General features: G+C 59.9%; 1 protein-coding gene across 1 annotated transcript in view; it reads left to right on the forward strand.

The window, feature by feature from the left end:
• Positions 1–14,197, forward strand: part of LOC137352681 (upstream stimulatory factor 2-like) — a gene marked incomplete at its 3' end in the record, with an annotated part of 176,817 nt that extends 162,620 nt beyond the window's left edge. The window contains exons 3-5 of the mRNA XM_068018398.1: positions 8,626–8,741; positions 13,003–13,122; positions 14,041–14,197. Coding sequence (XP_067874499.1) covers positions 8,626–8,741; positions 13,003–13,122; positions 14,041–14,197 — 393 coding nt within the window. The remainder of the gene's footprint in view (positions 1–8,625; positions 8,742–13,002; positions 13,123–14,040) is intronic.
• Positions 14,198–14,639: the final 442 nt, after the last annotated feature.

Consider the following 14,639-nt stretch of genomic DNA (forward strand, 5'->3'; position numbering starts at 1 on the left):
CCTCTCCCTGTCGCTCCCTCTCCCTGTCGCTCCCTCTCCCTGTCGCTCCCTCTCCCTGTCGCTCCCTCAGTCTGTCGCTCCCTCAGTCTGTCGCTCCCTCAGTCTGTCGCTCCCTCAGTCTGTCGCTCCCTCAGTCTGTCGCTCCCTCAGTCTGTCGCTCCCTCAGTCTGTCGCTCCCTCTCTCTGTCGCTCCCTCTCTCTGTCTCTCCCTCAGCCTGTCGCTCCCTCAGCCTGTCGCTCCCTCAGCCTGTCGCTCCCTCAGCCTGTCGCTCCCTCTCTCTGTCGCTCCCTCTCTCTGTCGCTCCCTCAGTCTGTCGCTCCCTATCTCTGTCGCTCCCTCTCTCTGTCGCCCCCTCTCTCTGTCGCTCCCTCTCTCTGTCGCTCCCTCAGTCTGTCGCTCCCTCAGTCTGTCGCTCCCTCAGTCTGTCGCTCTCTATCTCTGTCGCTCCCTATCTCTGTCGCTCCCTATCTCTGTCGCTCCCTCAGCCTGTCGCTCCCTCAGCCTGTCGCTCCCTCTCTCTGTGGCTCCCTTTACTCTGTCGCTCCCTCAGTCTGTCGCTCCCTCAGTCTGTCGCTCCCTCAGTCTGTCGCTCCCTCAGTCTGTCGCACCCTCAGTCTGTCGCACCCTCAGTCTGTCGCACCCTCAGTCTGTCGCACCCTCATTCTGTCGCTCCCTCATTCTGTCGCTCCCTCAGCCTGTCGCTCCCTCATTCTGTCGCTCCCTCATTCTGTCGCTCCCTCAGTCTGTCGCTCCCTTTAATCTGTCGCTCCCTTTAATCTGTCGCTCCCTTTAATCTGTCGCTCCCTTTAATCTGTCGCTCCCTTTACTCTGTCGCTCCCTCAGTCTGTCGCTCCCTCAGTCTGTCGCTCCCTCAGTCTGTCGTTCCCTCAGTCTGTCGCTCCCTCAGTCTGTCGCTCCCTCCGCCTGTCGCTCCCTCCGCCTGTCGCTCCCTCCGCCTGTCGCTCCCTCAGCCTGTCGCTCCCTCAGCCTGTCGCTCCCTCTCTCTGTCTCTCCCTCAGTCTGTCGCTCCCTCAGTCTGTCGCTCCCTCAGTCTGTCGCTCCCTCAGTCTGTCGCCCCCTCCGACTGTCGCCCCCTCCGACTGTCGCCCCCTCCGACTGTCGCCCCCTCCGACTGTCGCCCCCTCCGACTGTCGCCCCCTCCGACTGTCGCCCCCTCCGACTGTCGCCCCCTCCGACTGTCGCCCCCTCCGACTGTCGCCCCCTCCGTCTGTCGCCCCCTCCCTCTGTCGCCCCCTCCCTCTGTCGCCCCCTCCCTCTGTCGCCCCCTCCCTCTGTCGCCCCCTCCCTCTGTCGCCCCCTCCCTCTGTCGCCCCCTCCCTCTGTCGCCCCCTCCCTCTGTCGACCCCTCCCTCTGTCGACCCCTCCCTCTGTCGACCCCTCCCTCTGTCGACCCCTCCCTCTGTCGACCCCTCTCTCTGTCGCCCTCTCTCTCTGTCGCCCCCTCTGTCTGTCGCCCCCTCTGTCTGTCGCCCCCTCTGTCTGTCGCCCCCTCTGTCTGTCGCCCCCTCTGTCTGTCGCCCCCTCAGTCTGTCGCCCCCTCAGTCTGTCGCCCCCTCAGTCTGTCGCCCCCTCAGTCTGTCGCCCCCTCAGTCTGTCGCTCCCTCAGTCTGTCGCTCCCTCAGTCTGTCGCTCCCTTTACTCTGTCGCTCCCTTTACTCTGTCGCTCCCTTTACTCTGTCGCTCCCTTTACTCTGTCGCTCCCTTTACTCTGTCGCTCCCTCTCCCTGTCGCTCCCTCAGTCTGTCGCTCCCTCAGTCTGTCGGTCCCACAGCCTGTCGCTCCCGCTCTCTGTCTCTCCCTCTCTCTGTCTCTCCCTCTCTCTGTCTCTCCCTCCCTCTGTCACCCCCTCTCTCTGTCGCTCCCTCAGACTGTCGCTCCCTCAGACTGTCGCTCCCTCAGACTGTCGCTCCCTCAGTCTGTCGCTCCCTCCCTCTGTCGCCCCCTCCCTCTGTCGCCCCCTCCCTCTGTCGCCCCCTCCCTCTGTCGCCCCCTCTCTCTGTCGCTCCCTCTCTCTGTCGCTCCCTCTCTCTGTCGCTCCCTCTCTCTGTCGTTCCCTCTCTCTGTCGCTCCCTCAGTCTGTCGCTCCCTCAGTCTGTCGCTCCCTCAGTCTGTCGCTCCCTCAGTCTGTCGCTCCCTTTACTCTGTCGCTCCTTTTACTCTGTCGCTCCCTCAGACTGTCGCTCTTTCAGACTGTCGCTCCCTCAGACTGTCGCTCCCTCAGTCTGTCGCTCCCTCAGACTGTCGCTCCCTCAGTCTGTCGCTCCCTCAGTCTGTCGCTCCCTCAGTCTGTCGCTCCCTCAGTCTGTCTCTCTTTCTCTCTGTCGCTCCCTCAGTCTGTCGCTCCCTCTCTCTGTCGCTCCCTCTCTCTGTCGCTCCCTCAGTCTGTCGCTCCCTCTCTCTGTCGCTCCCTCTCTCTGTCGCTCCCTCTGTCTGTCGCTCCCTCTGTCTGTCGCTCCCTCTGTCTGTCGCTCCTTCTCTATGTCGCTCCCTCAGTCTGTCGCTCCCTCAGTCTGTCGCTCCCTCAGTCTGTCGCTCCCTCAGTCTGTCGCTCCCTATCTCTGTCGCTCCCTCTCTCTGTCGCTCCCTCTCTCTGTCGCTCCCTCTCTCTGTCGCTCCCTCAGTCTGTCGCTCCCTCAGTCTGTCGCTGCCTCAGTCTGTCGCTCCCTATCTCTGTCGCTCCCTCAGTCTGTCGCTCCCTCAGTCTGTCGCTCCCTCAGTCTGTCGCTCCCTCAGTCTGTCGCTCCGTCTCTCTGTCGCTCCGTCTCTCTGTCGCTCCGTCTCTCTGTCGCTCCCTCTCTCTGTCGCTCCCTCTGTCTGTCGCTCCCTCTGTCTGTCGCTCCCTCTGTCTGTCGCTCCCTCTGTCTGTCGCTCCCTCTGTCTGTCGCTCCCTCTGTCTGTGGCTCACTCAGTCTATCGCTCCCTCTGTCTGTGGCTCCCTCTGTCTGTGGCTCCCTCAGTCTGTGGCTCCCTCAGTCTGTCGCTCCCTCAGTCTGTCGCTCCCTCAGTCTGTCGCTCCCTCAGTCTGTCGCTCCCTCAGTCTGTCGCTCCCTCAGTCTGTCGCTCCCTCAGTCTGTCGCTCCGTCAGTCTGTCGCTCCCTCTCCCTGTCGCTCCCTCTCCCTGTCGCTCCCTCAGTCTGTCGCTCCCTCAGTCTGTCGCTCCCTCAGACTGTCGCTCCCTCAGACTTTCGCTCCCTCAGACTGTCGCTCCCTCAGACTGTCGTCCTTCCCTCTGTCGCTCCCTCCCTCTGTCGCTCCCTCCCTCTGTCGCCCCCTCCCTCTGTCGCTCCCTCTCCCTGTCGCTCCCTCTCCCTGTCGCGTCCTCACTCTGTCGCTCCCTCTATCTGTGGCTCCCTCAGTCTGTCGCTCCCTCAGTCTGTCGCTCCCTCAGTCTGTCGCTCCCTCAGTCTGTCGCTCCCTCAGTCTGTCGCTCCCTCAGACTGTCGCTCCCTCAGACTGTCGCTCCCTCAGACTGTCGCTCCCTCAGACTGTCGCTCCCTCAGTCTGTCGCTCCCTCAGACTGTCGCTCCCTCAGACTGTCGCTCTTTCAGACTGTCGCTCCCTCAGACTGTCGCTCCCTCAGACTGTCGCTCCCTCAGACTGTCGCTCCCTCAGTCTGTCGCTCCCTCAGTCTGTCGCTCCCTCAGTCTGTCGCTCCCTCAGTCTGTCGCTCCCTCAGTCTGTCGCTCCCTCAGTCTGTCGCTCCCTCAGTCTGTCTCTCTTTCTCTCTGTCGCTCCCTCAGTCTGTCGCTCCCTCTCTCTGTCGCTCCCCCTCTCTGTCGCTCCCTCAGTCTGTCGCTCCCTCTCTCTGTCGCTCCCTCTGTCTGTCGGTCCCTCTGTCTGTCGCTCCCTCTGTCTGTTGCTCCTTCTCTATGTCGCTCCCTCAGTCTGTCGCTCCCTCAGTCTGTCGCTCCCTCAGTCTGTCGCTCCCTCAGTCTGTCGCTCCCTCAGTCTGTCGCTCCCTCAGTCTGTCGCTCCCGATCTCTGTCGCTCCCTCTCTCTGTCGCTCCCTCTCTCTGTCGCTCCCTCTCTCTGTCGCTGCCTCAGTCTGTCGCTCCCTATCTCTGTCGCTCCCTATCTCTGTCGCTCCCTCTCTCTGTCGCTCCCTCTCTCTGTCGCTCCCTCAGTCTGTCGCTCCCTCAGTCTGTCGCTCCCTCAGTCTGTCGCTCCCTCAGTCTGTCGCTCCCTCAGTCTGTCGCTCCCTCAGTCTGTCGCTCCCTCAGTCTGTCGCTCCCTCAGTCTGTCGCTCCCTCAGTCTGTCGCTCCGTCTCTCTGTCGCTCCGTCTCTCTGTCGCTCCCTCTCTCTGTCGCTCCCTCTGTCTGTCGCTCCCTCTGTCTGTCGCTCCCTCTGTCTGTCGCTCCCTCTGTCTGTCGCTCCCTCTGTCTGTGGCTCACTCAGTCTATCGCTCCCTCTGTCTGTGGCTCCCTCTGTCTGTGGCTCCCTCTGTCTGTGGCTCCCTCAGTCTGTCGCTCCCTCAGTCTGTCGCTCCCTCAGTCTGTCGCTCCCTCAGTCTGTCGCTCCTTCTCCCTGTCGCTCCCTCAGTCTGTCGCTCCCTCAGTCTGTCGCTCCCTCAGTCTGTCGCTCCCTCAGACTGTCGCTCCCTCAGACTGTCGCTCCCTCAGACTGTCGTCCGTCCCTCTGTCGCTTCCTCCCTCTGTCGCCCCCTCTCTCTGTCGCTCCCTCTCCCTGTCGCGTCCTCACTCTGTCGCTCCCTCTATCTGTGGCTCCCTCAGTCTGTCGCTCCCTCAGTCTGTCGCTCCCTCAGTCTGTCGCTCCCTCAGTCTGTCGCTCCCTCAGTCTGTCGCTCCCTCAGACTGTCGCTCCCTCAGACTGTCGCTCCCTCAGACTGTCGCTCCCTCAGTCTGTCGCTCCCTCAGACTGTCGCTCCCTCAGTCTGTCGCTCCGTCTCTATGTCGCTGCCTCCCTCTGTCGCCCCCTCCCTCTGTCGCCCCCTCTCTCTGTCGCCCCCTCTCTCTGTCGCTCCCTCTCTCTGTCGCTCCCTCTCTCTGTCGCTCCCTCTCTCTGTCGCTCCCTCAGTCTGTCGCTCCCTCAGTCTGTCGCTCCGTCAGTCTGTCGCTCCCTTTACTCTGTCGCTCCCTTTACTCTGTCGCTCCTTCTACTCTGTCGCTCACTCAGACTGTCGCTCCCTCAGACTGTCGCTCCCTCAGTCTGTCGCTCCCTCAGTCTGTCGCTCCCTCAGTCTGTCGCTCCCTATCTCTGTCGCTCCCTCAGTCTGTCGCTCCCTCTGTCTGTCGCTCCTTCTCTATGTCGCTCCCTCAGTCTGTCGCTCCCTCAGTCTGTCGCTCCCTCAGTCTGTCGCTCCCTCAGTCTGTCGCTCCCTCAATCTGTCGCTCCCTCAGTCTGTCGCTCCCTCTCTCTGTCGCTCCCTCTCTCTGTCGCTCCCTCTCTCTGTCGCTCCCTCTCTCTGTCGCTCCCTCTGTCTGTCGCTCCCTCTGTCTGTCGCTCCCTCTGTCTGTCGCTCCCTCAGTCTGTCGCTCCCTCTGACTGTCGCTCCCTCTGACTGTCGCTCCCTCTGACTGTCGCTCCCTCTGACTGTCGCTCCCTCAGACTGTCGCTCCCTCAGACTGTCGCTCCCTCAGTCTGTCGCTCCCTCTCTCTGTCGCTCCCTCTCTCTGTCGCTCCCTCAGTCTGTCGCTCCCTCAGTCTGTCGCTCACTCAGTCTGTCGCTCCCTCAGTCTGTCGCTCCCTCAGTCTGTCGCTCCCTCAGTCTGTCGCTCCCTCAGTCTGTCGCTCCCTCAGTCTGTCGCTCCCTCAGTCTGTCGCTCCCTCTCTCTGTCACTCCCTCTCTCTGTCGTTCCACTCTCTGTCGTTCCCACTCTCTGTCGCTCCCATTCTCAGTCGCTCCCTCTCTCTGTCGCTCCCTCTCTCTGTCGCTCCCTCTCTCTGTCGCTCCCTCTCTCTGTCGCTCCCTCAGTCTGTCGCTCCCTCAGTCTGTCGCTCCCTCAGTCTTTCGCTCCCTCAGTCTTTCGCTCCCTCAGTCTGTCGCTCCCTCAGTCTGTCGCTCCCTCAGTCTGTCGCTCCCTCAGTCTGTCGCTCCCTCAGTCTGTCGCTCCCTCAGTCTTTCGCTCCCTCAGTCTGTCGCTCCCTCAGTCTTTCGCTCTCTCTCCCTGTTGCTCCCTCAGTCTGTCGCTCCCTCAGTCTGTCGCTCCCTCAGTCTGTCGCTCCCTCAGTCTGTCGCTCCCTCAGTCTTTCGCTCTCTCTCCCTGTCGCTCCCTCAGTCTGTCGCTCCCTCTCTCTGTCGCTCCCTCTCTCTGTCGCTCCCTCTCTCTGTCGCTCCATCTCTCTGTCGCTCCCTCAGTCTGTCGCTCCCTCAGTCTGTCGCTCCCTCTCTCTGTCGCTCCCTCAGTCTGTCTCTCCCTCAGTCTATCGCTCGCTCTCTCTGTCGATCCCTCTCTCTGTCGTTCCCTCAGTCTGTCTCTCCCTCAGTCTTTCGCTCTCTCTCTCTGTCGCTCCCTCTGTCTGTCGCTCCCTCTCTCTGTCGCTCCCTCTCTCTGTCTCTCCCTCAGTCTTTCGCTCCCTCTCTCTGTCGCTCCCTTTCTCTGTCGCTCCCTCAGTCTGTCGTTCCATCTTTCTGTCGTTCCCTCTCTCTGTCGTTCCCTCTCTCTGTCGCTCCCACTCTCTGTCGCTCCCACTCTCTGTCGCTCCCACTCTCTCTCGCTCCCTCTGTCTGTCGCTCCCTCTCTCTGTCGCTCCCCTCTCTCTGTCTCTCCCTCAGTCTTTCGCTCCCTCTCTCTGTCGCTCCCTTTCTCTGTCGCTCCCTCAGTCTGTCGTTCCCTCTCTCTGTCGTTCCCACTCTCTGTCGTGCCCACTCTCTGTCGTTCCCACTCTCTGTCGCTCCCATTCTCAGTCGCTCTCTCTCTCAGTCGCTCCCTCTCTCTGTCTCTCCCTCTCTCTGTCTCTCCCTCTCTCTGTCGCTCCCTCAGTCTTTCGCTCCCTCAGTCTGTCGCTCCCTCAGTCTGTCGCTCCCTCAGTCTGTCGCTCCCTCAGTCTGTCGCTCCCTTAGTCTGTCGCTCCCTCAGTCTGTCGCTCCCTCAGTCTGTCGCTCCCTCAGTCTGTCGCTCCCTCAGTCTGTCGCTCCCTCAGTCTTTCGCTCCCTCAGTCTGTCGATCCCTCAGTCTGTCGCTCCCTCTCTCTGTCTCCCTCAGTCTTTCGCTCCCTATCTCTGTCGCTCCCTTTCTCTGTCGCTCCCTCAGTCTGTCGTTCCCTCTCTCTGTCGTTCCCTCTCTGTCGTTCCCTCTCTCTGTCGTTCCCTCTCTATCGCTCCCACTCTCTGTCGCTCCCACTCTCTGTCGCTCCCACTCTCTGTCGCTCCCACTCTCTGTCGCTCCCACTCTCTCTGTCGCTCCCTCTCTCTGTCGCTCCCTCTGTCTGTCGCTCCCTCTGATTGCCGCTCCCTCTGTCTGTCGCTCCCTCAGTCTGTCGCTCTCTCTCTGTCGCTCCCTCAGTCTGTCGCTCCCTCAGTCTGTCGCTCCTCAGTCTGTCGCTCCCTCAGTCTGTCGCTCCCTCAGTCTGTCGCTCCCTCAGTCTGTCGCTCCCTCAGTCTGTCGCCCCCTCAGTCTGTCGCCCCCTCTCTCTGTCGCCCCCTCTCTCTGTCGTTCCCTCTCTCTGTCGTTCCCTCTCTCTGTCGTTCCCTCTCTCTGTCGCTCCCTCTCTCTGTCGCTCCCTCAGTCTGTCGCCCTCTCAGTCTGTCGCCCTCTCAGTCTTGTCGCTCCCTCAGTCTGTCGCTCCCTCTCTCTGTTGCTCCCTCTCTCTGTCGCTCCCTCTCTCTGTCGCTCCCTCTCTCTGTCGCTCCCTCTCTCTGTCGCTCCCTCTCTCTGTCGCTCCCTCTGTCTGTCGCTCCTTCTCTATGTCGCTCCCTCAGTCTGTCGCTCCCTCAGTCTGTCGCTCCCTCAGTCTGTCGCTCCCTCAGTCTGTCGCTCCCTCTCTCTGTCGCTCCCTCTGTCTGTCGCTCCTTCTCTATGTCGCTCCCTCAGTCTGTCGCTCCCTCAGTCTGTCGCTCCCTCACTCTGTCGCTCCTCACTCTGTCACTCTCTCTCTCTCTCCCTGTCGCAGTCTCTCTCTCTCTCTGTCGCTCTCGCTCTCTCTCTGTCGCCCACTCAGTGTTTTACACCCTGACACGCTCAGTCTCTCTCACTCATTCACCCTCTGTCAACCTCCTCCCACCCGCACCTGCCTTTCCCCGCCGTCTCACTTGCCCTGTCGCTGCATCTCTCCCTCGCTCCCCCTCGTGCCTTCGCCCCCGCACTCCCCCTCACCCTCTTCCCCACCCCCACCCCCCCCCCCCGCCCCCCCACGCTACCTCCGGAACAGTGTCTGCACGATCCTGTGCGCCCCACAGCTGCGACTGTTTGAGGGGCCTGAGGCGACGGCGGCTCCCACAGTTGAATTGCCAGTTCGCACTCGCTGTCCACAATGGCTCGGTGGTGAGAGGGAGTGCAGGAGTAGCCCACGCGAGCGAGAGAGAGTCGGTATCTTAAAGGGACAAGTGGGGAGGAGCAATGGTGGGAGGGAGCAGACTTGACGGCAATTTGTCACGTAACCGTTTAATCCTAAAATTTTGTTCACTTCTGTTTCTCGGCTCCAGGGGACAGTGGCAACGCGGACGAACAGACGGCAGTGGCCATCGCCAGTGTACAGCAAGCAACATTTGCAGATCACAACATCCAGTATCAGTTTCGTACAGAGAACAATGGAGGTCAGGTAGGGCCGGAGGAGGCGCGGGAACAGGGAGGGAGATCATCGACAGTCTGCTTTGATATAGTGCCTTTGACATAGCAAGAAGTCCCCAGGGTGCTTCACAGGAGCGTAAATCAGGCAAATGTTGACCCCGAGCCACATCAGGAGATATTCGGGACCGGCGACCAAAAGCTCAGTCAGAGAGGTCGGTTTTTTTAAGGAGAGTCTTTAGGAGGAGAGAGAGAGAGAGAGAGAGGTGGAGAGGTTTAGGGAGGGAATTCCAGAGCTTAGGGCCCCCAGGCAGCTGAAGGCACGGCCGCCAATGGTGGAGCGATGGGAATCGGGGGATGGGCGAGAGGGCGGAATTGGAGGGAGCGCAGAGATAGGGAGGGTTGTAGGGGCTGGAGGAGGTTACAGAGATAGGGAGGGTTGTAGGGGCTGGAGGAGGTTACAGAGATAGGGAGGGTTGTAGGGACTGGAGGAGGTTACAGAGATAGGGAGGGTTGTAGGGACTGGAGGAGGTTACAGAGAGAAGGAGGGTTGTAGGGGCTGGAGGAGGTTACAGAGATAGGGAGGGTTGTAGGGACTGGAGGAGGTTACAGCGATAGGGAGGGTTGTAGGGGCTGGAGGAGGTTACAGAGATAGGGAGGGTTGTAGGGGCTGGAGGAGGTTACCGAGATAGAGAGGGTTGGAGGGGCTGGAGGAGGTTACAGAGATAGGGAGGGTTGTCGGGCTGGAGGAGGTTACAGACATAGGGAGGGTTGTAGGGGCTGGAGGAGGTTTCAGAGATAGGGAGGGTTGTAGGGGCTGGAGGAGGTTACAGCGATAGGGAGGGTTGTAGGGGCTGGAGGAGGTTACAGAGATAGGGAGGGTTGTAGGGACTGGAGGAGGTTACAGCGATAGGGAGGGTTGTAGGGGCTGGAGGAGGTTACAGCGATAGGGAGGGTTGTAGGGACTGGAGGAGGTTACAGCGATAGGGAGGGTTGTAGGGGCTGGAGGAGGTTACAGAGATATGGAGGGTTGTAGGGGCTGGAGGAGGTTACAGCGATAGGGAGGGTTGTAGGGGCTGGAGGAGGTTACAGAGATAGGGAGGGTTGTAGGGACTGGAGGAGGTTACAGCGATAGGGAGGGTTGTAGGGGCTGGAGGAGGTTACAGCGATAGGGAGGGTTGTAGGGACTGGAGGAGGTTACAGCGATAGGGAGGGTTGTAGGGGCTGGAGGAGGTTACAGAGATAGGGAGGGTTGTAGGGGCTGGATGTTACAGAGATAAGGGAGGGTTGGAAGGGCTGGAGGAGGTTACAGAGATAGGGAGGGTTGTAGGGGCTGGAGGAGGTTACCGAGATAGAGAGGGTTGGAGGGGCTGGAGGAGGTTACAGAGATAGGGAGGGTTGTCGGGGCTGGAGGAGGTTACAGACATAGGGAGGGTTGTAGGGGCTGGAGGAGGTTTCAGAGATAGGGAGGGTTGTCGGGGCTGGAGGAGGTTACAGAGATAGGGAGGGTTGTCGGGCTGGAGGAGGTTACAGAGATAGGGAGGGTTGTAGGGGCTGGAGGAGGTGACAGAGATAGGGAGGGTTTTTGGGGCTGGAGGAGGTTAGAGAAATAGGGAGGGTTATAGGGGCTGGAGGAGGTTACAGAGATAGGGTTGTCGGGCTGGAGGAGGTTAGAGAAATAGTGAGGGTTGTTGGGGCTGGCGGAGGTTAGAGAAATAGGGAGGGTTGTTGGGGCTGGCGGAGGTTAGAGAGTGAGGGAGAGGGGGACGAGGAGGGATTTGAAAAGGAGGACGATAATTTCAAAATGGAGGCGATTGCCAGACCGGGATCCAGTGTCGGTCTGCGAGTAACAGTGGGTGACGGGTGAACGGGACTCGGCGCGAGTGAGGACACAGAATTTTACAGTTCTGTGGAGGATCTCAAACGCGTTTCCCAATCGGGGCAATTAAGACCTCAGCCCCGTCCGTCCTCCAGTTTGGGATTCTTGACTTCATCGTGCGATGACCCCTGAACTGTGACGCATACACGCACAAACACACGCAGGCGGAGAATGAATTTCGAACACGACAGAAGAGGGAGTGCTGACTGGCAGGTTAACTGTTCTGTTGCAATCATTCTCTCCTCCTGGTCTAACTTTGTCAGGCGGTTTACTGAGAATGTTCCAGAACGCTCCACCATAACCGATAGATCTCGAACGGGCTTCATTCCCGATAGTTCGGTTTTCCTACCCGTCTCTTCAGAATCCAGCTCAGCTGTTATTTGTTTGGTCCAGTTAACAGGCAACTCCCCTGCACTGTTAATCCTTTTTAACGTAATGTGTCCAGACTTCTCTCAACTGCAACTGCTACTTGTCTGCCGATTCCAACACTCTGTCTTAGTCCTCCTGTCGTCTGTCAGCTCACCATCTCACCCAGGCCAACGCCCTTGGTCTGGGTGGGGCGAGAGGCGATATTCAGGACCGAAACCAGTCTCTTGCGGACAGCCAGCACAGGCCTGCACCGTAACTGTTCTCAGCTGCTCCCCACAAGCCTTAGACAGGCGTGACTGAGCGTAGCGTCGCGCGGGTGGGTGGGTGGGTGAAGAGACCACTCACGCTCCTCCTCCCCGGCTCTGTGGGCCTCAGTACCACCCTGTCCCATTGGTGGGGTGTTGGGTCGAGACAGGAAAATGGAACAGAACGAAACATTTTCCGCTGTATTTTTGTTGCACTCTCTTCGATCGTGATAAATTCAACCTTTTTCTCCTCCGTATCTGCTGAATCTGTCAAAATAGAGATTGAGATAACAGTTGAATGTTTATTGTTAAATTAATTCTGGCTGTTGAAAATTTTATTCCTGATCTCTCACGCCTGGCGTTGTGGTGAAAGAGTGGAGCCCGCTTCAGATCAATCTCGAAAGAGCCAAGCGCCCAAGCTGCGCTCAGGATGTGGACTGCTAGGGCGTGCATTTTCATTTGTTCCTGGGATGTGGGCGTCGCTGGCCAGGCCAGCATTTATTGCCCATCCCTAATTGCCCCTTGAGAAGGTGGTGGTGAGCTGCCTTCTTGAACCGCTGCAGTCCATGTGGGGTAGGTACACCCACAGTGCTGTTAGGAAGGGAGTTCCAGGATTTTGACCCAGCGACAGTAAAGGAACGGCGATATAGTTCCAAGTCAGGATGGTGTGTGACTTGGAGGGGAACTTGCAGATGGTGGTGTTCCCATGCATCTGCTGCCCTTGTCCTTCTAGTTGGTAGAGGTCGTGGGTTTGGAAGGTGCTGTCTAAGGAGCCTTGGTGGGTTGCTGCAGTGCATCTTGTAGATGGTACACACTGCTGCCACTGTGCGTCGGTGGTGGAGGGAGTGAATATTTGTAGATGGGGAGCCAATCAAGTGGGCTGCTTTGTCCTGGATGGTGTCGAGCTTCTTGAGTGTTGTTGGAGCTGCACCCATCCAGGCAAGTGGAGAGTATTCCATCACACTCCTGACTTGTACCTTGTAGATGGTGGACAGGCTTTGGGGAGTCAGGAGGTGAGTTACTCACCGCAGGATTCCTAGCCTCTGACCTGCTCTTGTAGCCACGGTATTTATATGGCTCCTCCAGTTCAGTTTCTGGTCAATGGTAACCCCCAGGATGTTGATAGTGGGGGATTCAGTGACGGTAATGCCATTGAATGTCAAGGGGAGATGGTTAGATTCTCTCTTGTTGGAGATGGTCATTGTCTGGCACTTGTGTGGAGCGAATGTTACTTGCCACTTATCAGCCCAAGCCTGGATATTGTCCAGGTCTTGCTGCATTTCTACACGGACTGCTTCAGTATCTGAGGAATCGCAAATGTTGAAATTTAAATCCATTGCGTTCCTTAGTGACCCGGGCACGCGTAATGCGGGGGTTGGGGAGTGCGGAGAAACTGTCCCCAGTGGTAGGAGGGTCGGTAACCAGAGGGACACAGATTGAGGATAATCGCTAAAAAAACCAGAGGGGGGAGATGAGGAGAAGAGTTATTGGGGAGGATGGTAAGAGGCTGGACTTGATCTTTCCAAAGGGAGTCAGTGGTGGAGGAGATGTACCTCCTCGCTGTCCCCTGCTCTGTGACGTTGACATGCCCTGAACCTTAGGCCTCTGGGTTTCTGTCGAGGCTTACGAAGCAGGCCTGCTCGGGATCGATTAGATGGTCCTGAGGCCAGAGGGACAAGTGTGAGCTCGCTGTGCCGGGCTTGGAACTGGACTTGGTGGGGTCAGTATAGGGGGGAGGCTGGGGGTTAACACTGAGGACTGAACCCTCCTCCCTCGGATTAACTCCACCTCTTCCTCCTCAGGTGACATATCGAGTAGTTCAGGTGTCGGACAGTCACCTCGATGGACAAAGTGATGGCTCCGGAGCAGTCAGTGTCGTTTCGTCTACTGCCTTCACTGGCGGTCAACAGGCTGTGGCTCAGGTGACCCCCTCCCCCGCTTCCCCCCCTCCTCCCCCCCCTCCCGCTGCTTCCTACCCCCCCCACCCGTGCTTCCTCCACCGCCTGCTTCCTTCCTCCTCCCCAACCCCGCTTCCTCCCCCCCTCTTTCTCCCCCCTCTTCCTCCCCCCCTCTTCCTCCCCCCCTCTTCCTCCCCCCCTGCTTCCTCCCCCCCTGCTTCCTCCCCGCCTGCTTCCTCCTCCCTCGCTTCCTTCCCCCCTAGCTCCCTGACCCCTCGCTCCCTGACCCCCCCCTCGCTCCCTGACCCCCCCCTCGCTCCCTGACCCCCCCCCTCGCTCCCTGACCCCCCCCCCTCGCTCCCTGACCCCCCCCCCTCGCTCCCTGGACCCCCCCCCTCGCTCCCTGACCCCCCTCCTCGCTCCCTGACCCCCCCCCTCGCTCCCTTCCCCCCCCCCCCCTCGCTCCCCCACAGGACTTGTGAGTCGGGGTGACGATGCTGATTTGGGTCTGAGCCGAGGGGACTGATGAGGTTCGTTGGGGTGAGGCTAGGAGTCAGCTGAGCGATGGATTTAGGGTGAACGGGTTTCGGGGTGCGTGCGGTCAGAGGGACAGGTCTGGGGTCAGGAGCGAGCGGGTGAGGGTGAGGGTGACTGAGGGAGTCCGGCTCGGGAGTGAATGGGGAGGGGGTCGGGGGTCAGCAGTGAGCCAGGGGGTCGGGGTGAATATGGGAGTCGGGGGGGGGGGGGGGGGTGGTCAGAGACCAACGAGGGGTCGGGGGTCAGGCGTGAGTGAGGGGGGGGGGGTCAGAGGTGAACGAGGGTTCGGGAGTGAGCGAGGGGGGGTCAGAGGTGAACGAGAGGTCGGGAGTGAGCGAGGGGTCGGGGGGCGGGGGGGGCGGTCACCTCTCAGCCCCTCCAATCCCTCTTCTCTTCTCTCCACAGGCAGTGATCCAGAACCCGTTCAGCAATGGCGGGAGCCCGTCGACGGACTCTGTGGGTGGCGAGACACGCTTCACATATTTTCCAGCGTCTGCGGTCGGGGAAGCCACTGCGGCCGTGGTCTCGGCACAGGCTGACCCCTCGTTAGCGCAAGGCGGAGGTCAGTGAGGGGCGGGTTGGGGGGGGTGGGGGGGGAAGGGGAATGGGGTAACCCTCGGTCGGAGCGCTGGAAGGGGGGACATCTTTGCAGAAGAGGATGGGTTGGTGCAATTCCTCCTCCGGTTCGCTAGGGGGCATTTTTCCAGGAGGCCCTTTAGCACCAGACTCGGTCACAGAAAGAGGACCACTCGGCCCATCAGCTCCATTCCTTTCTCCCTCATGTGTTTATCCAGCTTCCCCCTTAAATACATCGATACTATTCACCTCAACCACTCCCTGTGGGAGCGAGTTCCACATTCTCACCACTCTCTGGGGAAAGAGGTTTCTCCGGAATTCCCCATTGGATTTATTAGTGACTGTCTTATATTGATGGCCCCGAGTCCTGGTCTCTCCCCCCCACAAGTGGAAACATCTTCTCTACGTCTACCCGATCGAAACCCCCA

Source organism: Heterodontus francisci, chromosome 39 (genome assembly GCF_036365525.1).
Source record: "Heterodontus francisci isolate sHetFra1 chromosome 39, sHetFra1.hap1, whole genome shotgun sequence".
NCBI lineage: Eukaryota > Metazoa > Chordata > Chondrichthyes > Heterodontiformes > Heterodontidae > Heterodontus > Heterodontus francisci.